The 24249-nt window shown below is 43.0% G+C and overlaps 1 protein-coding gene across 3 annotated transcripts; it reads left to right on the forward strand.

Moving 5' to 3' along the window:
• The first annotated feature begins 42 nt into the window (after nt 1–42).
• DRAM2 (DNA damage regulated autophagy modulator 2) lies at nt 43–24249 on the forward strand. 3 transcript variants are annotated; one of them, XM_077839266.1, is made up of 10 exons: nt 48–185; nt 1158–1388; nt 7880–8088; nt 8278–8540; nt 10788–10855; nt 11842–11981; nt 15719–15881; nt 18917–18999; nt 23069–23161; nt 23869–24249. In XM_077839266.1, the coding sequence occupies exons 4-10, from the start codon at nt 8410–8412 to the stop codon at nt 23974–23976; spliced, it is 786 nt and encodes a 261-aa protein (XP_077695392.1). In that variant the 5' UTR covers nt 48–185; nt 1158–1388; nt 7880–8088; nt 8278–8409; the 3' UTR covers nt 23977–24249. The 3 variants fall into 3 exon arrangements, with proteins under 3 accessions (XP_077695390.1, XP_077695392.1, XP_077695391.1); XM_077839264.1 differs by lacking the exons at nt 1158–1388; nt 7880–8088 and having other exon boundaries at nt 43–185; XM_077839265.1 differs by lacking the exons at nt 48–185; nt 1158–1388 and having other exon boundaries at nt 5601–8088.

Below are 24249 nucleotides of genomic sequence, written 5' to 3' on the forward strand. Positions count from 1 at the left end.
CGGGCGGGCGGGGAGGGAGGGGTGACTCGGGAGCGCGCGCTGAGAGGTGGGTGTGGGAGCCCGGCTCGGGAGCGCGCGGGGCTGGGCGTGTGGCGCGCGCGGCCCGGGCTCACTCACCCGTGTCCCTGCCGTGCGCGCGCTGCCGGGTGCGGAGAGGCCATGGGGGTGAGGCAGGAGAGCCCGAGGTGAGGCACGCGCGGGGCGGGGCGGGGGCAGGGGGGGGGAGAGCGCGCGCTCCCCTTGGGGTCTGACAAGCACCGAGCCGGGTCCGAGTCCGCCCTGCCCCCCTCATCCCTACACTGCCCCGCCCCCATCCCCCACCCCCCCGACACTGCCCTGATCCCCCCTCTCCGCACTGCCCCGCCCCACCCCCCACCCCTCGACACTGCCCCGCCCCCATCTCCCACCCCCCGACACTGCCCTGATCCCCCCGTATCCCTTCCCCCCACTTCCCGCCCCCCACCTCCCTCCAGTCCACTGCCCTCACACCTCCCCTGCCCGCCTCCAGCCCCCCACCCCCTCCCGCCACTGACCTGCCCCACTAACTCTTCCCTTTACACCTCCCATTGTCCTGATCCAGCCCCCCACGCCCCGTCCTGCCCTGTCCCACTGACTCTCTTCCTGCCTCCTGTTACCCTTCCCCGCAGATTCTCTCCGTCCTGGTGTTATCCCACCCCTTCCAGAGCCCCTCACCCTTCCTGCTTACTTTACTGGTGCTTTTTCCTTTGGGATCGCCTTTCTAAAGCTTCACCACTGTCCAGCCCCTTTTAAAATCTTCCCTTCAGCCTGGCTCAGGTCAGACTTTGTGGTGTGTATCTCCAGGCTTACTCCGTGTTTCTCTGGGCTTTCCACCCCGCCTCCTCCTTTTTAGTCACCTTAGCTTTACCTTTAACTTTTACCCTGACGATACAATACTCAAATGAACCCTTTTGACACATCTAATGACTCCACCCTCTCCGTTCTTTGTGCTTGTCTTAACAAAGTAATGTGTGCCTGCTTGCTTCAACACAATGTCTCAGGGATGGAAATACTTATCTCAGATACAGCTCATTTTCGTTCATCTCCTATCCCTTCCTGAGGGGGTCATGCTGTATCTTTCATTTAACTCCTGTATTCCTGGATGTCATCCTTACCTCAGAATTTTCCTTCTTTCACAGCTGCTGTTGGGATTTCTGTTTACTCTGCAATACAGTCCATCTAAGCAACTATTTTAACTCCACCTCATCCATGCCTTGACAGCCTCTCATCTTTATTATTACAAAATCCCTTTTCCATAGCCTCATAAAGTCCTAGATCTCTCTACTTAATCATGTGCAGAATGTTCCTGCACACCACACACATTGGAAGAAACAAAACCACATCACACCTGTCTTCAAAGGAGTTTTCAGGTTTTTAAGCTCTTCATTGACTTTCTCCAGCCTATTGATTCCCCCCACCTCATCTCTGCCCCCTTCACCCCACTGTTTTACCCCTGCAGTTGTGGGAGTTCTCTCCTCTCCAGTTCTGTCTTTTTTCAGATTTCATTTAAAAGCATCTTTACTAGTCCTTGCCTAGTCCTGATAATTACCTATAATTACACTTGATAAATAATGCAAGAGGGAGAGAGAAATTAAGTGCTTTAATATATTCTATCCAACAGAAGGCTAAAAAAAACTCCTTAAGAAAATGGAAATAAAGAGCCAGAGACTGAGATAAGTATTTTTAAATAGTTAAATACATCAGGAATAAAGACGCCTACATTTGTGACTATCTAGACCAGTTGGCAATATAGTGCCCATCTTTAAAAAAGGGAAGAAGGAGAATCCTGGGAACTACAGGCCAGTCAGCCTCACCTCAGTCTCTGGAAAAATCATGGATCAGGTCCTCAAGGAATCAATTTTGAAGCACTTTGAGGAGAGGAAAGTGATCAAGAACAGTCAACATGGATTCACCAAGGGCAAGTCATGCCTGACTAATCTAATTGCCTTCTATGATGAGATAACTGGCTCTGTGGATGAGGGGAAAGCAGTGGACATGTTGTTCCTTGACTTTAGCAAAGCTTTTGACACGGTCTCCCACAGTATTCTTGCCAGCAAGTTAAAGAAGTATGGGCTGGATGAATGGACTATAAGGTGGATAGAAAGTTGGCTAGATTGTCGGGCTCAACGAGTAGTGATCAATGGCTCCATGTCTAGTTGGCAGCTGGGATCAAGTGGAGAGCCCCAAGGGTCGGTTCTGGGGCCGGTTTTGTTCAATATCTTCATAAATGATCTGGAGGATGGTGTGGATTGCACCCTCAGCAAGTTTGCAGATGACACTAAACTGGGAGGAGAGGTAGATACGCTGGAGGATAGGGATAGGATACAGAGGGACCTAGACAAATTAGAGAATTGGGCCAAAAGAAATCTGATGAGGTTCAGCAAGGACTAGGGCAGAGTCCTGCACTTAGGACTGAAGAATCCCATGCACTGCTACAGACTAGGGACCGAATGGCTAGGCAGCAGTTCTGCAGAAAAGGACCTAGGGGTTACAGTGGACGAGAAGCTGGTATGAGTCAACAGTGTGCCCTTGTTGCCAAGAAAGGCCAATGGCATTTTGGGCTGTATAAGTAGGGGCATTGCCAGCAGATCGAGGGACGTGATTGTTCCGCTTTATTTGACATTGGTGAGGCCTCATCTGGAGTACTGTGTCCAGTTTTGGCCCCCACACTACAAGAAGGATGTGGAAAAATTGGAAAATGTCCAGCGGAGGGCAACAAAAATGGATAGGGGACTGGAACACATGAGTTATGAGGAGAGGCTGAGGGAACTGGGATTGTTTAGTCTGCGGAAGAGAAGAATGAGGGGGGATTTGATAGCTGCTTTCAACTACCTGAAAGAGGGTTCCAAAGAGGGTGGATCTCGACTGTTCTCAATGGTAGCAGTTGACAGAACAAGGAGTAATGGTCTCAAGTTGCAGTTGGGGAGGCTTAAGTTGGATATTAGGAAAAACTTTTTCACTAGGAGAGTGGTGAAACACTGGAATGTGTTACCTAGGGAGGTGGTGGAATCTCCTTCCTTAGAAGTTTTTAAGGTCAGGCTTGACAAAGCCCTGGCTGGGATGATTTAGTTGGGGCTTAGGGCTTTGAGCAGGGGGTTGGACTAGGTGACCTCCTGAGGTACCTTCCAACCCTGATAGTCTATGATTCTATGATTATGACGTAGCAAGGGTGTTAAAGTATTTGTTTACATAATTCTTTACATAGAAGGTAGTAGGACATCTTCATAGAGTAAATTGTTAATAATCATTTATACAATACCATAAATGTACACCGCACTTTACAGATAAAGTGAAGACACACTTCCTTCTCTGTTTACACTGTGCAGGGCCTACCTATACACGAGCATCTGCCCACGTAGCTCCAATTGCACAATACGGTCCTTAATTAGACAATTTAAAAAAAAAGAGGCAGGACACAGGGCAGCTGTCTAGGTGAGGGGCCATGGGAGAGTAGAAGAATTTTTAGAAGTGAGTTTTAAAGAGAAATTTGAAAGAGTTGAGAAGGGGTGCTTGGTGGACAAAATATGCAAGGCTTTTCTAAGCACAGGAAGTTGCTACTGTGAATTAATTTTGTACACAGAATCCTGGCTTTGGATGTTCACAAAAGCACAATTATATGGACTGTCACCTGTATGCTTTCATGTACATCCTTGCCATTCTTCAGACAGTCTGACCTTGTGCTACATCTTAATATTACAGTGACCTTATGCATAGATTAAATAAATACATTAGTCAAACTGATGTTGCACAGTTAAGCATGCAAAGTCAGGAAATTCCAAAGTTGAAGCTGTGAGTATTGCATTGTGATATAGTTGATTACATCATCATGTTTCTCAAATACTATAATACATCATATCATCTGTTCTATGCCTTTAGCTAGATCTACAGAATTTTGTATGTTTGTCACTTCTTGTATATGTCTACTGATTTAGTTGCTTTAATAGTCCAGTATACAATAACTAACTTTTTTATGGTTTCAGAATAGCAACCATGTTAGTCTGTATCCGTAAAAAGAAAAGGAGGACTTGTGGCACCTTAGAGACTAACAAATTTATTAGAGCATAAGCTTTTGTGAGCTACAGCTCACTTCATCCGATGAAGCTGCCACTTCATCACTTCATCTCTTTGGACCCTTACATCTACTAGGCTTAACCAGTTTCTGTGTTCTTTGTTTCTCAAATGTAAGACTGGCCTTGTGGTTAAAGCACAAGACCATGATTTTGTAGAACTGGGCTCTAGTCTTAGCTTCCTGGTTGGAGCCAGTAGCAAACGACATGAAGTGATGAAGTGAGCTGTAGCTCGTGAAAGCTTATACTCTAATAAATTTGTTAGTCTCTAAGGTGCCACAAGTACTCCTTTTCTTTTTAACTTTTTTATGACAAATTCTCTGCTCGCTAAAGTTGGTAACTAAATTAAAGTACCTTTCATTTAACAGGATTCTTTTCCTTTGGAGACAGTTACAATACTGAACTCCTGTTAAGAAATGTATCTCACAAGCTGTTTCTCAGACAGAGTTGTATAGTCTTATTTCTGACTTATCTTTTATGTGGATTTGTACATTAGTATTTTTGGTATGCTCAAACTATCTTAATAAAGCTCAAATTTTACTTATGACATTCTTCAATTTCTCATAAGAACCTGTGTGTAGAGTTTATGCTTATTTGCCACTGGTTTGAAAGTTATGACTATATTTCTAACCAAGCAGGTACAACACTTAAACATATTGAGTTGTGACTTTTAAGCCAAAGACTTTTAAAAATAGTGAATCTTGGGTTCTTTTTATTTATGGTATTTGAGTCTTTCAAGCTCTTGTTTTCAAGTTTTTTTTCACAAAGGCAGAAAATTACTTTAATTTTAAAAAATGAAAGCTGAGATTCTAGTATAGTGACATGGCTTTTGGGGGAGGGGCTTTAAGAAAATCCTCAGTAAAATCAGAACAGTTGGCAGTGTTGAATTAGTGGTGAAATTGTATAGCTTGTGTGATGCAGGAGGTCAGACTGGATGATTAATGGTCACTTCTGGCCTTAAAATCTATAAGCCTAAAACCCTTATTTGACATCTTACTGTCCTGTTATATTGACACTTTTCTTTATGTGTTCTGATAACACTTCCAATTAGGTCTGTCAAAGGTTTAAAATAATTAATTGGGAGATTAAAAAATAATCACAATTAATCACAGTTTTAATCGCACTGTTAATAATAGAATACCATTTATTTAAATATTTTTGGATGTTTTCTGCATTTTCAAATATATTGATTTCAGTTACAAATCAGAATACAAAGTAAAGCTCACTTTATATTATTATTTTTTAGTACAAATATTCGCACTGTAAAAAGATAAACAAAAGAAATAGTATTTTTCAGTTCACCTCTTACAAGTACTGTGGTGCAATCTCTTAATCGTGAAAGTTGAACTTACAAATGTAGAATTGTTTTTACCTGTTTTGGGATTTTTTAGCCTAACCTAACTGTCCAGAGGACATGTTTCCATGCTGATGACAGGTTCTGCTCAATAATGATCCAAAGCAGTGCAGACTGACGCACGTTCATTTTCATCGTCTGAGGCAGATGCCACTAACAGAAGGTTGATTTTCTTTTTTGGTGGTTCGGGTTCTGTAGTTTCTGCGTCGGAGTGTTGCTCTTTTAAGACTCTGACAGCAATCCTATAATGGAAGTTCATGAAAGTGCTAGTGTTATTTTATTAATAGCTTGAAAATGAAATATTAAATGCCAGAAAGTTAGTACATGGGCACTTCAGATTCCCACCCTACCTTAATTCTGCCTCTGCATCCCCATCCACCTTCCACTTCCATGCTAGAGACTGTCATGCATCATAGCAAAATACATCTGCCTTTTTGTTGTATGATGTAACCCACACCCGCTCTTCAGGTTTTAGCAAGTACAAAGTAGGTTTCTGTCTCATGTCAAGAGAGTTCCAGAGCCTGATTAATGGCAGCTGGTTATGCTTAGAATCTACACCCCATACTTGAAGACGTCCCCAAATTTATCAGCAAGTGGTGGACAGAGGATTGGTGCTGGTGTAGCATGTAAGACCCAGACTGAGGGGGCAAAGGAGCAAGAGTACTTAAATTAGTGACCAACCTCAGGGAAGTAGTTGAGGGAGGGATACCTGGCAGCCATGTGCTGTCAAGCATGGCCTCCACACAAATCCTACACCCGTCCATGGGGAAAGGTCAGAATAAAGACATCACTGAGGGACATGGGATACTCTGGGATTTCAGGGCAGTATGCAAAGAGTGGGTAAGATGAAGGTATATGTCTGGCCTGTCTCATAGGGGTTGGATCAATTCATATCAGAAGGGTAATCTGGATAGAATAAATTCTCCAGCCCTCTGGAACATGGAGGAGGTTGTCAGCTCTGGACCATATTTTTTCTTCTCTTCATATCCTTCTTCTGTTCCTGCTCTTTCTCCTGCCTTTATGCTTGCCCTTTGGACTCTTTGCCTGCCACCCCCTGTTCTCCTTCCTCCTACTACTCCACTTCCTGTCAGTCTGTTATCTGTCAGAGTTCACAGCTGAGGCAGGAGCAGATGCAGGCTGGAATTGGGGTGGGCTAGCTGGGAAACAGCCACAGGTGCACACTAGAGCAGGAGCCGCAGTAAGGGCAGTGTTCCCAGATAAGTAGTAACATTGAGCAGACTAGAGAGGCTGCTTCGCAGGAGCCTATGTACCTTCCTTGAGATCACCTGGTGGGATCTCGCCTGTGGGTTGGCTGAACGCTGTAGGTAACTGATGACTCATTACACTCAAGCAGGCTCAGAGATAACACAGGGATGAGACCTCCCACTTTATCTCCCAATTCCTCACTCTGACACCCATCTCTCCCTCTCTGACTCGCCTTCTGCTCTTTTCTTGGAATCTAGTTTCTTCTCTCACTTCCCCATCCACTGGCTGGAGAGGAGGACCCTCCTCATCACTTTCAGATTCTCTCTTCCCGTACCTCCCCTTCCTATCTGTCTAGTCTCTCTCTCCCCCTCCATGGGATCCTCCATCACTCTGGCTCCCTCAGTCTCTGTTCCTGTACTTTGGTGACTGGCTCTCTCTATTCCTGTCCCTGCAACTGACCACCCTCATTCTGGTTAGTTTGAATGTTGTATTTCCAGTCCAGCTGTGGACTAACTCTGCACTGCCTTATTCATCATCTGGCCCTGCTCTTTTCTGAGGGTTCTGTCTTTGACCTCTCTCTGATCACCACTCTCTCTACATTGCTCACTTCTCCTCGTCTTCTTTGCCCTATCCCTTGCTCTGTTCACAGTCTCCAATCTTTCATCTCTTTGGACCCTTACATCCACTAAGCTTAACCAGTTTCTGTGACCTTTGTTTCTCAAATGTAAGACTGGCCTTGTGGTTAAAGCACAAGACCGTGATTTTGTAGAACTGGGCTCTATTCTTAGTTTCCAGGTTGGAGCCAGTAGCAAACTATTTCCCCCCCAGCGGCAAGGAAGGAGTTACGGTTCCTTCCCTGTGCTCTTGTGGGGGTGACACAGCTACACATTGTGCCTGTACATCTTGCTCTGTATGAAGGGTAACCTCGCTCTGAGGCTCCGATGTTCAAAACCGGATAGGTGTATAAATGCAGCATGAGGTACTTAACTAACTCGGTGTGTAAGTGGAACTTCCTCTCCAGCTGGATTAGGTGGTGGTTGTCTCTGAGGGTCCTGGATGGCAGCAGCCAGCTCTTGCCAAAAGAAATCTATGCACATATTTACTGACTTAAGTGTGAGGTTGTAAAGTGTCTGGAGAGCTTCAGATAGAAAGTGCTCAACAAGTGCAAGAGTTACTAATATTTCTGTATCGTCAGGTCACTTTGTAAATATGCCCAATTTGTTGTTAATGGCAGCTGTAGAACCTTTCGTTTCCTCTGTTGGTAAAACTGTCACTGAGGCATATTCTGTACTCACTGCACTCACTATCCTCCCTGATCCCTGGAGCTTAACCTTGAAGAGGTTTTATGCACAAAAAGAGTCGAAGAGAAAGAATCACAACATAGTGGCTCTCCTGACACAGCTGTGGAAGCAGACACATGTGGAAGCAGACAAAATGACATCAGTGAGTTTCTTCTCTAGTTTTCTTCTGTGAGTTGCAGAATGAAAGTTTCCAAAAGAAGTTTCTGCTTTTCACTTTAAAGTTACTTCTGGGTTGTAAGGGCAGTGACTTCCTGTAAGCGTCGTGTTGTGCTTTCAGTGGCACCGATACTAAATCCAATTTGTCTTCTCTTACTGTGGCTGTTTATAACAGGATGCGCATGGAGACTGCATGTTAACACAGTTGCCACTTTGGCTTCAAGAAGAGAAAACCACTGAGACAAAACCAAAGATTTTTTGCCTATTCGATTCTTCACAGCATTTGGATTTGTGAAACAGTGCTGCAATGTGGTGGTTTCAGCAAGGCCTCTGTTTCTTGCCTTCGGCTTTGGTTGTTTGGTCAGCCGCTTCTTTCATATTTTCATACATTACCGCAATCCTTCTACGTCACATTGACCCTTTGGTGCCCTACATCAGGTCAGTAAAACTCTTAACTGTTGCACTGTTAACTATACCACAGTATTCATGCCAGAACTGGCCTTTCTTTTTTGCGCAAATGTTTCCCCTAACCTTTTAAAAATTGTAGTTTAAAATGTATAGTTTTGGGATTAGCAGTTCTAACATTAAACTAAGAAGATATTTAAAACAAAAACAATACTTGTCTTGGTAATTTAATTTAGTTTAATTTTTTGAACAAACACAAACATTTACATTTTAAAGTTTTCATGGCCTATGTTAATGTCATCACGATATCACTGGGTGTTTTAGTGATCGCTAGAGATGTTGGGTAATTGGAGGCACAGAGTCATAGAATAAATATCTGAATCCAGAGTTCTTGTTCTGACGCCAGTTCTCAGCCTCTTCTGTATTTGGACTCACCCAGACACACCCTCCTTTCTAGCCGTACGGGAAGGGCCGGGTGGTTACAACCTTCTCCCCTCCCTTGCAATCTTGAGATTGGGAACCCGTGTTCCTTGACAATATGGCTTTTTCATTTGAAACATAGGCTTTTTCCTCTTTGGTTTTAACATGTTTTTTAACTTAAATCAGTTGCTGGTGCAGGGTCATAGACAACCGTGAGTAATTCTTAGTTCTGCTAACCAAGCACAGTCACAGAATTTAACATCTCTCTGGAAGTACTAAGGGCCTGCATGTGCCTCTGCTACTGTCCTCCTTCAGATGGCTGGACCTACCATCATCTTCCCTCTCTAATTTCTCCTCCATTTGGTGGAAGGACTGGCAGCCTTCACAAATTGGTCCATTGGCTATTGAGCTGCTAGAGATGAGCTGTAACTGCCCATATCAGAAAAGGTATCATGCTTTGTGCAAATTACAAAAAATTCTATCTTTCCAGCACAAAACCTAGGGACAATTAGCTTTCTGTGAGTTCCAGAATGTATATTTAGATCTAATCTCTCATATTCCTTAGTTTAGTGCCCTTCTGTGTCATGTGGTTTACTCTCACTTAGGCCAGGATTTCAGTGTTACCTTCCGATTCAGGCTTTTTTTAAAAAAAACAAAACACAATTTTTAGCTGCTGTTTTATAACGTTGTTAGTCATATAAAATGAGATTAACCCCATTCAGAAAGCCAGCCCCAGGGCTGTTTGCCACTTAATTCCTTCTTGGGTCCTCAGAATAGGGTTTAAAGGGATTTAAACAGTTCCTAGGCCTTATGCTGGCCTTTGCACTGGGGCTTTACAGGTTAAATTAGCAGTGAGAACTTTTCACTCATTGTTTAATCTCTTTAAAATTCTCCTTTCTAACATTTCTTCTTACTTATGTGGGTATGGCAGCTTCACCCTTAGGGTTTGAGACACCAGCCTGCCTGCGGGCTTAATGCCCAATCTTTCCCTTTGTTATGATTAATGCTGCTGCTTTTTTGATCTCCTGATAGATTTACTCAGAGTTCCACCGTGGTGCAGTGGAGATACAGAAATATCAGGCAAGATTTTCCTGAGATTTTGAGAGCCAAATTTGAGACACTTTAAAGGAGCCCTTTTTTCAGAAAGTGCTGAGCATCCACTTTAGAAAGTGAGGCCCCATTAAAGTATTTCAAGTTGGACACCCAAAAATGGAGGCTCCCAACCTATTAGTCATTTTTGAATATCTTGACCCTCATTTATAAGGGTAAAAATTTAACTCTGCAAGTCTGCCTTGTTTATAGTGAATCAGGCAGATGTTTGGATGTGTGCAGTGAATAACATATGGGACCACATGTTGAACACTTAAAGAGAAAAAATAATGAACAGCTCCCGCATTTACTGTATACAGTCCAGCCTGCACACTAAATGATGCAAGTGTCCTTTGAAAAATGAGTGATTATGTAATTAAAATCTGTATTGTAATCTATATGTCCAGTTGGAACCTTAACTTTGGCCTTTCCAGACTTCAGAGTGCTTCATTTTACAGCCTTAACTGTCTTTTAACTTTTGATGTAGAATTAACATAAACAAAGAGGATAGCTATGTTGGTTTGTACATATTGTTCCTGTTCTAAAACCATTGTGCCCATAACAAAAAGGCAGTCATGTTGGCTTCTGCAGCCCTAGAAATTAGCACAGTAAATTGCTTAAATAGTGTACAACAAAATAGGTGAAACTGCTTTGAATGGTTCATGACCCTGTTTCTCCTTTCCTTTCCTCCTCTTATAAAGATGCATTTCTGTGGTGGGAATTTACAGTACATGACGGAGAACCGTATTTCTTATACTGTTTTTCTTACAGTGACACAGGGACAATACCTCCTGAAAGATGCTTATTTGGGATTATGTTAAATATTTCCACTTTCTTAGGTAAGTAGTTAAAATGACCTCTAGCACATTGTAAACACTTCTAGAATACAAATTATTAAACAGGAGCGCTAAGTTACTTATTTATAAATAATGCCTTACTTATAGTTTCATTATTACTAAATTACCCATAATTCCCAGACAAAAGCTACATTAAGAGAGTGAGGCTGAGAGTACAGATCAGTTATTTAGGGTGAAATGCATTACAGGACTGTTGTAATTATCCCCAAACCAAGCATTTATTAGTGCAGGAAACTTTAAGGTGCCACAAGTACTCCTTTTCTTTTTATGGATACAGGCTAACACGGCTGCTACTCTGAAACCTGTCATAGCTAAGGTTAAGCTTAAAAGAAATCAAGACATGTTAAGGTATGAAAATGCACATTTATGACATGTCCATAACCTTAACTGTGCCCAGTAGTGACATCATCGGGGAAGTGGACTCTCATATGTCTTTAAAAATCAGTTTAATCTAATCTGGGATCACAAACACTACATGCCTTTATCAGAAGGTATTTGCATTTCTGTCACTTCACTTCATTTCCTGGCTTGAGTTCCTCACTTTGCTCTCTTAGGGCTTGTCTTCACTAGTCGCTAAATCAGCATTGCTGTGATCGATGCAGCAGCTTCGATTTACTGGGTCTGGTGAAGACATGATAAGTCGATGGCAGAGCGCTCTCCTGTTGATTTCAGTACTCCACCTCCTCGAGAGGTGGAAGCTATATCAACAGGAGAGCATCTCCCATCAACATAGTGCAGCGTAGACACCGCTGTAAGTGGATCTAAGCTACGTCGATTTAAGTTAAATGATTTACGTAACTTAACTAGCGTAATTTAGATTGACTTCCTTCATTAGTGTAGACCACACCTTAATGTAGTTTTTGCCTTTTAAATAACAATGACCTCTGTCTCTCATATCACCTTACAGTAGACAAGAATAGTTTCCTTGTTTACGTAAGCCTCACGGCATTTGGATTGTTTGTTCACAGGTATTGCCACTGTGTATGTTCGCTATAAACAAGTGTATGCTCTGAGTCCAGGAGAACTCAAGATCGCCAGATTAAATAAGGCTGGCTTTACACTCGGAATGATAAGCTGCTTTGGACTTTGCATTATTGCCAACTTCCAGGTTTGTGTTCTGTCTGCAGTTTTCTGGATGTTATAGTGGAAGGACAATTCAGTATTTTGGACCAGATTTCAGAGGTGATGAGCCCCCACTGACTTAAGTTATAGCTCTGGGTGCTCACCACCTCTGAAAAACAGGTCCTTTATGTATGTTTTCTTTCAAAACAAGACATTTTTGGACGAATTACAAGCCCTAGTAACCTCTGTCCTTCTCCTGTCTCTCAACTGTCTATTTTTCTCTACAACATTATCTTCCTTTTCAAAGTTTTCCCTCTCTCAAACTGATAACCTTTTAAATATTCACACCACAAGCAAGAAACGCCATATGCAAAGCTTCTGGGTGTCACTGTCTGATGGCAACAGTCATGCATTTGGCAGCCATGTCATGCACGTCCGCGTCTCAGTTGGAGTCTCTTGCATCCAGCGGATCTGCCAAAAGGATGCTGGCATTTGTCTGCAGTTACGCAGCTTTTTGGCTGCTGCAGTGCCTGCTGAGCAAGGATCCAGGTGCCTCCTTCCCCTGCTGGATTAGGGCCAGGGATGAGAAGCCAGGAGGTGGTGAGAGCATGTGGTGGGAGCAGAAACACAAGGTGAGGAGCTTGATCCTGGCCTCAGGCTCCAGCCTCCTCTCTTCCCCCAAATCCAGTTGTACCACATGATCTATAGCACATAGTCCCTGTCCACTGGGAGCCCCAGCACCCACTGTCCCCAGCCGCCCCCAGGGGCTTTAGCACTTCCTATCCTTCCACAGGCCCAGCACTTCTTGACATCCCAGCAAGCACCCATCTAGCTACTCCTTCTTCCCTGTGCCCACTCACCTACCATGGCTAGAGATGCCAGGTTTTATTCAGCTCCATGTCCTAACCGCACCAATGATCAAGGGATGATGTGTTTGACTAAGCCTAAATTTAGGGTTATGTGCAAGTTAGTTAATTAAATACTACACATAAAATGGCACATGGTACAAACCAGAACTTGGCAGCTATGCTTATTAGCGTATTTGACTACCAGTGCTGGCAAGGAGGATCCCACAGAAAAAGGAAGGAGCCAAAAAAAGAAATTCGATTCCACTAACTACAGAAGATAAATCAAGAGGGGGCAGAAAGAGGAGTAAGATCAAAGGGTGAGCAAAAGGGTTCCAGAGGGGGACACCAAGCAGAGAACCCCAGATAGTGGTCGATGCAGAAACTGTTGAGGGTGTCAGTGGATGCTGCCTCGTAGAACTCTGCCCAGATGGGTACATGTGAGAGGCCAAAGGTTCGTCTGCAAGGAAAAATTGACAGGTATAGCGAGAGCGGAATAATTGAATACTTATTGTGCTATAGCCACGCAGGTCAATTTTCCTGTGCAGACGAGCCCAAAGAAAATTTCTCTGTTGATCTCTACACTGTCAATACAGAAAAACATATTTGACCACGGGATGGCAGTATAGCAGCGCACAATTTAAATTCTGATTTCTACAGTACAGGTGCAGAGTCAGCCTTGGGAATTTATTGGCGTTTGATTAAATACGTGGCCAGATTTCGTAAGGGCCTGGATGATTTCATTACCATTAATCTCATCTGCAGTTATGTCGCTGAAATAAGGGGAATCCAGTCTCAGGGTTTAGGGCATAAGATGATCTGCGGAGCGAGGAGGAATCGACCATGCACAGTCAGTCAGGTGCATTTTTTTCCCTACCTTCCTTCTCAGCACCAGGAACTGGTCACCGTCCAAAGACAAAACACTTGTCTGAGTGCCTCCACAATCTGATTTTCTATGGGAAACCCTGTGTTTCTTTGATAATAGTCGAGTCGATTCCATCTTTTACAGTTTGTTACTGTTACATTTTGAAGTATGTATTCTACTTAAGGTGTGATTCCGTTCTACCTCTAAAATAAGTAGAAGTGACCCTTTCTTATTCAAAGGAGCCACTGCTGGTTTTAATGCCAAGCTTTTATTGTTCTTAACCCCTGTTAGAATTGAAGAGCGAACATACCTAAGAGGGAGTAAGGTGAAATTTATCCGTTTACTTTATTACTGGTGGTGATGGACAAGTGACTCCAGCTGGTTTGAGTGCACAGAACTGGCAGTCAGGAAGGACTCATACACTGAGCCAATTTCATCTAAAGTGATTGAGACACAAACAGAGAACCCCATGAGTCCATTTTTACAGAGTCACTTTTCAGAGTAGAACCAGAACCACTAGGTTTTAGCCTGTATTGTGTGATCCTGTTGTGTTCATAAACTTAGATGTTAGGATAGAAGGGGTTAATAGGCCGTCTAATCCCTGATCCCTGCCCTCATCTGCGTAATCGCAGGGCTTCCTTTATCCAGCTTCAGTGTTGTATCCCCGTTTTCTCTGAATACATCTTGTGACAGGACCTTGATGATTTCTTGTCATTAAACTACAGGCCTCCTTGGACAAGTAGCATACAGCCAGATTTTTCAAGAGAGTGGTTACTGACTACAGGTGACTTGACAGTTGTGTGTCCAACTTGACACACTTTGTGCATCATTTACAAAAGTGCTGAGCACCTGCAGTGCCTAGTGGCTTGAAGTGGAGCTGCAAGTGCTGTGCGACTCAAAGTCAGGCCCCAAGCCTCTCAAGTTGGGAACCCAAAAATCAGTGGCCTTTTTGAAAAGGTCAGCTTTGAACTCTGTGCCTTGGCTTTCTCATCTGTAAAATGGAAATGTGAATACTTACCCACAAAGGACATGTAAGGGTCAGTTTTTTCATAAAAAAAAATAGTTTGATCCTCAGATGGAAGACTCTGTGTACGTGCAGGTTACTGGTACTATTCTCATCATGATATTATTCCATTGTCTGATGGGCGTATTCTCATTTTACTTGCTTCAAACCTCCTGAATAATTCCTCCACTTCCTTTTTGCTAGTACTGTTCAGTTATTTACAGACCAGTCTCATTAAGGCTGTATTTCACACAGCCATCCTAGGAGTCAGTTTGTCATCTTTTCATTATTAAATGAGAATCTGTGACTTGACACTGAGTTTTTTGTGTCCGAATGATGGGAAGTGATGACAGATGAACTAGTTTAATTGAGAACACTGAGTGTTGCCTAGTCTAATAATGGGCTGTTTAGGAGGGTTAAGTTTAACAACAACACTATTATAAGAAGTATGTGGCCAATGAAAGCTGAGTAAAAGCTTTTATTCTTCCATGGTGATGATCCCCCCCACCCCTAGGTAACTAAAAACAAGGGTTGTTTTAAAAAACAAAAGAAGTTCATGCTGTTATGCTCAAGTCCATGAACTGTTAACATAGCTCTAGTTATTGCACTAACTAACTAAAAGTTATCGCAACAAACTAAAAGCCCTGCTGTTCTGGCCAGTTTATTAAAATCTCTGCTCTTGAGTAAAGTGTCACAGGAACTTTAAGGACCGCAAGTGGCCAAGACCTTAGTTTTATGTTTCATCTGAAAGACTGGCCCTCCGGCAGCCAATTGCTCCATGACAACATGTACTGACAGAGAGTTGGCAGCTGCTGAATTACTGCTAACCCACATGTGGATTTCCTTTGAAGGTCTCCCATCGAAGTAATGACTCTGTCCCAGCACTGCTTAACTTGAGAGATGTGAGGAGATCACAGTTAGAGGTGATGGCAGCTGCAGGCAAAGCTTTTACAGAAATAAATTGTCTGAGCTTTGATAAAGTGGAGCTATCAGCACTGCAATAAGCTAAATTGTGTTCTGTATATTTTATGTACATATTATATTTTATTTATATCTGTCTTTCCATCTAGAAATATACTCTGTTTTATATGCACGTAGTTGGAGCCTGTCTAACGTTTGGAATAGGAGCCATTTACATACTGGTTCAGACTATTCTTTCCTACATGATGCAGCCAAAAATTTTTTGGATCCGAGTGATCGTGTTACTCTGGTGTGGATCAAGCATAGCAAGCAGTATCCTTTGTTGTGAAATACAAGTAATACTAGTAGTACAAGCTAGATCATAAAATAGAGTAAGTTTGTGAAAAATGTGCAAAGAAACGTGTAAGGTCTTTTGTCGTCTTTCATTTAGAGTATGGAAGTGTGCTCTAGGTTAAGATACATCTTAAATCCATTTCAAAATGTAAACTAGTACAGAATGCACAAGATCACAGGACAAAAAATAGGAACTGATCACAGAACTAAAAATTAGCAGTAGCTTAGGTACAAGTAATCATGACTTGATCACTTGTTATGTGCAAATATATAATACTGGTTTGGACTCTATATACATTTGGTGTTTTTATAAGAGCCAGTTTCACAAAGCTGAAAATAAGTATGAGCCAAGCCAGTTGACAAAGGATTTAAACCAAAAAATAATGGATAATTGGGAACTATTTAAGAACATTTTACTAGATACCCAAAGAGCCACACTAAAGAAAAGGCCACACTGGTTTAAAAAAAACAAAAACCACTAGCCAATCTAGTATAGATGGGAAGTGAAAGTAGCTATTTAAAATAACTCTCATCCACGCACAAAATGGAAGAAAGGGCAAGTTGATAGCTTCTGAATTATATTAATACTATGAATTGTAGAAAATTGGTAAGGGAAGCAAAAGGAGTAATCTATGGCCAGCAGCGTTAATCACCTTATTATCCTTAAGTATAGGATTCCTTTTGTTCCTAACAATGGTATTGGTCCATTATTAGCTGGACATGGTTGACCTGTCAAAAAGAAACTGAAAAGGTAAAAGTGTTCAATAAATATTTCTGTTCTGTATTTGGGGAAAAGTCAGGTGATATAAAATATATCATATGATGATGAAATACTCTCCATTCCAATTGTGATTAAGGAGGATGTTAGAGAGCAACTACTAAAGCTAGACATCTTAAAAATTATCTGGTGTGGTTAACTTGCACCCAAGAGTTTTAAAGGAGCTGAAGTTGATGTAATGTACCTTGACTTGACAGGGTAGTGCACTACATTTTGATAAGAAACTACAAGAGTCCAAAATCAACATGGCTCACATTAAACAGATTAAAAACTGGCTGGCAGGTCTCAAAATGTAATTATAAATGGGGAATCATCATTGAGCAGGTGTGTATCAACTGGCGTCCTCCAGGGTTTCGTTCAGAGCCCCACACTATTTAATATTTTTAGTTAATGACTTGGAAGAACACAAAATTACTGATAAAGTTTGCAGATGAAGATTGGGGAGAGTGGTAAATAATGAAGAGGACAGGTTGCGGATATAGAGCGATCTGGACTGCTTTGTAAAGTGATTGCAAGTAGATAGCTTGTGTTAACAAGAACTCCATAGAAAGTCATATATCTAGACCCCAGAAGGTGGCCATACAGCATCAGGGCCCCTACAGCATGGGAAGCAGTGACTGAAAGACACCTGGACAATCAGCTGAACATGAGTTCTTAGTGCAGTGTTGTAGCCAAAAAGGTTCATGAGATCTTTGGATGTATAAATGAGAATATTGAGTAGGGAGGTTTTATTACTTCTGTAAATGGTCTTGCAACCACTACTGCAATACTGTGTCCCCTGTTGGTGTCCACAGTTCAAGAAGGATGTTGATTAATTGGAGAGGGTTCAGAAGAGAGCGAAGAAAAAGATGAAAGGATTGCAAACAATGTTTTCAGCGCTAGGCTCAAGGAGCTCAAACTGTTTAGCTTAACAAAGGGTGACTTGATTATAGTTTAAATAATTGCATGGGGAAGAACAAACTGATAAGAGGGCTCAGTCTAAGAGACAAAAATATAACAAGATCCAGTGGCTGGAAATTGAAGCTGGACAAATTCAGACTAGAAGTAAGGAACAAGTTAACAACAAGGGCAGTTAGCCATTGGAACAACTTACTAAGGATTGTGCTGGATTCTTCATCACTGGAAGTTTTTAAATCAAGTTTTGGTGTTTTTCTAAAAGATCTGTGCTAGTTCAAACAGCAATTAGTTCAAGAAGTCCTATAGTCTGTGTTATACATGAAGTCAGACTTGATCACAATTGTCCTTTCTGGTCTTAGAATCCATAAATCTACCCCTTCCCACTTGTGCCGTGCTGTCATCCAAACAGCAGCCATGTGATTCCCCACCACCACAACTTCCACTGATTCACTGTTCCCACGCCATTAATTATTTTTTTAAGGACTGAAGGAATTCATTGACTAAGAATCTCAGTTATCGGTGGGGAGATCAGACCCATCTCCAGAGGCAGCGCAGACCCGGAGCTTCCTGCAGCCAGAGGAGGTACCTGGAGGTGCATCTGATCTCTGCCCAAGAGCAGCCGTGCAGGGGAAGAGCAAGTCCTGTCCTTCCCCAGCTCAGTAGGGAGTCAGACTTTGGGCTTTTGTTTCCATGGCTCCCACCAGGGCTCAGGGTGCCCATTTTTCCAAGGGGCCCGCAAATTGGCTGGGGCCCCTGAGCATGGGCCCATGCATTAATCTGCCACTGGCCTGGACTAACAACTAGGAGCCCCTGGCTGAGGCATTCCCAGCGGATAGGGGAGATCACACTCACCGCCACCTCCGGGAGCTTCTTCCAGCTACCGTAAGCTCAATGGCTGCTGCCTTCAGAGCCCAGCACAGAAGTGAGAATGGCAATCCCGTGACTCCCCACACCAGCTTTGCAACTGCCCCATGACCCCCTTTTGGGTCAGGACCCCCACAGTTACACCACCATGAATTTCAGATGTAAACATCTGAAAAAGTGAAATTGACTAATTTTCAAATCCTATGGCTGTGAAATTGGCCAGAATGGACCATGAATTTGGTAGGGCCCTAGTTATGGGGTAAGAAACTACACTTTTGTTGCAAAGAGTAACTTTCTGTTTCACCTCAAGGTTACTGTTCATTATGGTAAACACGTCTTATCTTGGCATTTCAGAGCCCAAGGTCCCATCCATTTATGTAGATACCTGGCCGCAGGGTGAAACTTAGTCTAGACCTTAACTGGAACATTCTTTCCAAATTTGCCATTTAGCATCTTCCTTACCTTGTTTCTCTAGTGTTTGTTTCTTCGGTCCTTTTGTACAGTGGCCTATATGGAACTGACCTAGTACAGAAGCTGCACTGGAACCCACAGGAGAAAGTAAGTCTGATTTTGAGAGCGGGGAGGAAAAGGTAGGACAATTCCATAAAGGACGGTGTGTCCATTTAGCATTGGAGAAAGTGTTCCATGTATGAAGGCTAATGCAGACTTTCTAACTGATGGGAATGCCCAGGCTGCTGGATTGCCTGGATCACAATGGTGAGGGGATGGGAGTTTGCTTATCCTTGGAGAATAAGAGGGGCCGAAGGGGAGAACACAAGAGCTGCTGCTACTTTCTTGTGTGTTTCTCACTAACTCTTAAGTTTTATTCAGAAACCATGTTAATTCATAGGTGTAAGGGGACAAAGTAAAGATTGATCATTTAACAAACTGTTTCCAAATTTCCTGTATTTGCTTTTCTGTGCTTAATTTCTCACTGTTGCATCTACAGTTTTCCTTTAAATCAAAGTGTACATCTCTCCCATGCTTTCGATGACCTTCAGTTGCAAATACAGACAAATGCATGAACAACTGAGAATTACCATAAAACATTTTCAGTAGATGGAACAAATGAACTTTTGCTGTTTGAGCAAACATGAGATGGCTTGCCCAGTTGCTACTCAGTGCAAGTAAGGGTTGCAGAATCAAGCCCTAAATTAGACTAGAAACCTTGAGAAGTGTTAATGAATGAAGGACGTTGTGAGGATTACTACAGTGAAAAGAACTTAAAGAAGTTATTAGGTACAGGCTCTGTAACCATTGGTAAAAGTACAGGTTTAATGACTAGCAGCTGCTGTGCTGTACATGACCTGCTTTGTCTTCGCTGACCACAAAATTATGATCAGAATTGTCAGCCAACAAGATTCTTTACGGTCACATTTTAACATGTTAGCATTTTGCATTGAAGATGAAGCCTGTGTGTTCATTGCTGTTTGGTGGGTTACTGAAGTGGGTATGAGAGATTAATAGGAAAAATCAGGGTGGGGGCAGGGATAGCTCAGTGGTTTGAGCATTGGCCTGCTAAACCCAAGGTTATGAGTTCAATCCTTGAGGGGGCCATTTAGGGATCTGGGGCAAACTTTGGGGATTGGTCCTGCTTTGAGAAGGGGGTTGGACTAGATGACCTCCTGAGGTCCCTTCCAACCCTGATATTCTATGAATGGAGAAAGAGGGAAGAGCAGGGGACAAAAGAGGGAAGAAGAGAGGAAAGTGGGCAAGTCAAAGCTACATGTGATGTAGCTATACTTTGTTAGTTGACCTTTAGAGGCCATTATGTAGTAAAGCAACAATCTAGCCCCCAATATACATTAGAAGCAATGTGTACAAGGTACATGAGTTCCAAAAAATAGTGAGTTAGGAGTTGTCATCCATCTGCACATGACGCTTTAGAAGCGTGAGCAACAAGGGTGATGTCGTGGTGGGAGTCTACTATAGACCACCGGACCAGGAGGATGAGGTGGACGAGGCTTTCTTCCGGCAACTTGCAGAAGCTACTAGATCGCACGCCCTCGTTCTCATGGGCGACTTCAGTCATCCTGATATCTGCTGGGAGAGCAATACAGCGGTGCACAGACAATCCAGGAAGATTTTGGAAACTGTAGGGGACAATTTCTTGGTGCAAGTGCTGGAGGAACCAACTAGGGGCGGAGCTGTTCTTGACCTGCTACTCACAAACCGGGAAGAATTATTAGGGGAAGCAAAAGTGGATGGGAACCTGGGAGGCAGTGACCATGAGATGGTTGAGTTCAGGATCCTGACACAAGGAAGAAAGGAAAGCAGCAGAATACGGACCCTGGACTTCAGAAAAGCAGACTTTGACTCCCTCAGGGAACTGATGGGCAAGATCCCCTGGGAGAATAACATGAAGGGGAAAGGAGTCCAGGAGAGCTGGCTGTATTTTAAAGAATCCTTATTGAGGTTACAGGGACAAACCATCCCGATGTGTAGAAAGAATAGTAAATATGGCTAGGCGACCAGCTTGGCTTAACAGTGAAATCCTTGCTGATCTTAAACACAAAAAAAGAGGCTTACAAGAAGTGGAAGATTGGACAAATGACCAGGGATGAGTATATAAATATTGCTCGGGCATGTAGGAATGAAATCAGGAAGGCTAAATCACACCTGGAGTTGCAGCTAGCAAGAGATGTTAAGAGTAACAAGAAGGGTTTCTTCAGGTATGTTGGCAATAAGAAGAAAGCCAAGGAAAGTGTGGGCCCCTTACTGAATGAGGGAGGCAACCTAGTGATAGAGGATGTGGAAAAAGCTAATGTACTCAATGCTTTTTTTGCCTCTGTCTTCACGAACAAGGTCAGCTCCCAGACTACTGCACTGGGCAGCACAGCATGGGGAGGAGGTGGCCAGTCCTCTGTGAAGGAAGAAGTGGTTCGGGACTATTTAGAAAAACTGGACGTGCACAAGTCCATGGGGCCAGATACATTGCATCCGAGAGTGCTAAAGGAATTGGCGGATGTGATTGCAGAGCCATTGGCCATTATCTTTGAAAACTCATGGCGATCCGGGGAAGCCCCGGAAGACTGGAAAAAGGCTAGTGTAGTGCCCATCTTTAAAAAAAGGGAAGAAGGAGGATCCTGGGAACTACAGGCCGGTCAGCTTCACCTCAGTCCCCGGAAAAATCATGGAGCATGTCCTCAAGGAATCAATTCTGAAGCACTTAGACAAGAGGAAAGTGATCAGGAACAGTCAGCATGGATTCACCAAGGCAAAGTCATGCCTGACTAATCTAATTGCCTTCTATGATTAGATAACTGGTTCTGTGGATGAAGGGAAAGCAGTGGACATGTTATTCCTCGACTTTAGCAAAGCTTTTGACACGGTCTCCCACAGTATTCTTGTCATCAAGTTAAAGAAGTATGGGCTGGATGGATGCACTACAAGGTGGGTAGAAAGTTGGCTAGATTGTCGGGCTCAACGAGTAGCGATCAATGGCTCCATGTCTAGTTGGCAGCCGGTATCTAGCGGAGTGCCCCAAGGGTCAGTCCTGGGGCCGGTTTTATTCAATATCTTCATTAATGATCTGGAGGATGGTGTGGATTGCACCCTCAGCAAGTTTGCAGATGACACTAAACTGGGAGGAGTGGTAGATACTCTGGAGGATAGGGATAGGATACAGAGGGCCCTAGAAAAATTGGAGGATTGGGCCAAAAGAAATCTGATGAGGTTCAACAAGGACAAGTGCAGAGTCTTGCACTTAGGATGGAAAAATCCAATGCACCGCTACAGACTAGGGACCGAATGGCTAGGCAGCAGTTCTGCAGAGGAGGACCTAGGGGTGACAGTGGACGAGAAGCTGGATATGAGTCAACAGTGTGCCCTTGTTGCCAAGAAGGCCAATGGCATTTTGGGCTGTATAAGTAGGGGCATTGCCAGCAGATCGAGGGACGTGATCATTCCCCTCTTCGACACTGGTGAGGCCTCATCTGGAGTACTGTGTCCAATTTTGGGCCCCACACTACAAGAAGGATGTGCAAAAATTGGAGAGGGTCCAGCGAAGGGCAACAAAAATGTTTAGAGGTCTGGAACACATGACTTATGAGGAGAGCCTGAGGGAACTGGGATTGTTTAGTCTACGGAAGAGAAGAATGAGGGGGGATTTGATAGCTGCTTTTAACTACCTGAAAGGTGGATCCAAAGAGGATGGATCTTGACTGTTCTCAGTGATAGCAGATGACAGGACAAGGAATAATGGTCTCAAGTTGCAGTTGGGAAGATTTAGGTTGGATATTAGGAAAAACTTTTTCACTAGGAGGGTGGTGAAACACCAGAATGCGTTACCTAGGGAGGTGGTGGAATCCCCTTCCTTAGAAGTTTTTAAGGTCAGGCTTGACAAAGCCCTGGCTGGGATGATTTAGTTGGGATTGGTCCTGCTCTGGGCAGGGGGTTGGACTAGATGGCCTCCAGAGGTCCCTTCCAACTCTGTTTTTCTATGATTCTATGATCTCTGCACCCCTCAGGGGAAAGAATACTTTACCCTTTCCCTCCTAGACACCAGGTAAATTCAGCTTATTTCATTCTATTATGAAAGAGTTTGAAAGGCAGAAATATAAGCCTTCTACTACTGGAGACTGAAAAAGCAGTCTCACTACATAGATGTATTTTCTCTTCAATACAGGGCTACATAGTTCACATCATCAGCACAATCTCAGAGTGGTCTCTGGCTTTCTCCTTCCTCAGCTTTTTCCTCACCTACATCCGTGATTTTCAGGTAAGGCGCAGTTCGTGTCCAATGCTTTGTATAGCCTGAGACTCATGAAATAAACTTAACATGCTTCATCAAATATCAGAGCTGGTAAACTCAGCCCCACCAGCCTAGTTACAACAATACACCTTTCTTTTGATTGTCTTGGGATCCTACCCTGAAAGAGCAGCATGGTAAACATGGTCCCATCTTACTCAATAGATTTTCTTTGTGCTGTGTCCCTAAGGTATATCTACTGAGGGACCAGAATTAGCTTTCACTACTTTCATACCCTATATGTGCTGCAGAGCTATCATAGCTCAGGAAATAACATGGAAAATAGCACAAGAGAGGAATGTTTCAGAAAATTCTTGGTTACTGAAAACAGGGGATTAGAATGAAAACTCTTTTGCGACCTATCTCTAGCAACCTCTGTCTGCACCTGCAGTCACCTATAGATCAGCCGATTATCTCCCTCCTGAGCTGTGAAATCTTTCACACCCTGAACAGCCGTGAGAGAAGTTTGGACAATGCCATATTTCCTCATGGGTCTCTCAGGGCTATTTGAGTTACTAATATTTCGCTTTCTTAGCAGGCAAGTAGTTTTTGGAGTGATATGCATTTCAGGGTACTTGGACTTGGCTGTAGAAGCTACTCTGGGGAAAGAGCAAAGTAAGTAGTGGAGCTCTGCTAACTTATGTTATTTTTTTTCTCTCTCATTTTTTCTATTACAGAAAATTTCCTTGCGTGCGGATGTCAGTTTAAGTGGACACAACGTTTGCAATACACCCAATAGCTTTGTGGCTGATGAACACACACTGTTGATTGGAGGACGTTTATAACTAAGTGGGAGAGAAAACACTTTCTCAGCTTTTATATCTCAGGAATTTAGAAAGTAGCAATAATACTAACAATTTATATAAGCGTTTGTATCAAAAATTCCATCCAATTAAAGAGGAGACTAAATTCTATCACTTTGACACATAAAGGGTTTTGCTATTAACCCACATAGCAATGCAAAGGTGATTAATAATCAGTATTATCAGTAACCTGTAATACATTTCTGCACTTATACATTTTATAGAATGAAGAATAAAATGGACATTGGAAAGTTG

The sequence above is a fragment of the Eretmochelys imbricata genome, chromosome 21, assembly GCF_965152235.1.
Source record: "Eretmochelys imbricata isolate rEreImb1 chromosome 21, rEreImb1.hap1, whole genome shotgun sequence".
NCBI classification, from domain to species: domain Eukaryota; kingdom Metazoa; phylum Chordata; order Testudines; family Cheloniidae; genus Eretmochelys; species Eretmochelys imbricata.

Bases quoted from the DNA above. Each gene is read 5' to 3' on its own strand.
- DRAM2 (XM_077839264.1), top strand. From the start codon at position 8,410: ATGTGGTGGTTTCAGCAAGGCCTCTGTTTCTTGCCTTCGGCTTTGGTT. The intron at 8,541-10,787 runs GTCAGTAAAACT...TTTTTCTTACAG, and splicing joins CCTTTGGTGCCCTACATCAG to TGACACAGGGACAATACCTC. The intron at 11,982-15,718 runs GTTTGTGTTCTG...CTTTCCATCTAG, and splicing joins GCATTATTGCCAACTTCCAG to AAATATACTCTGTTTTATAT.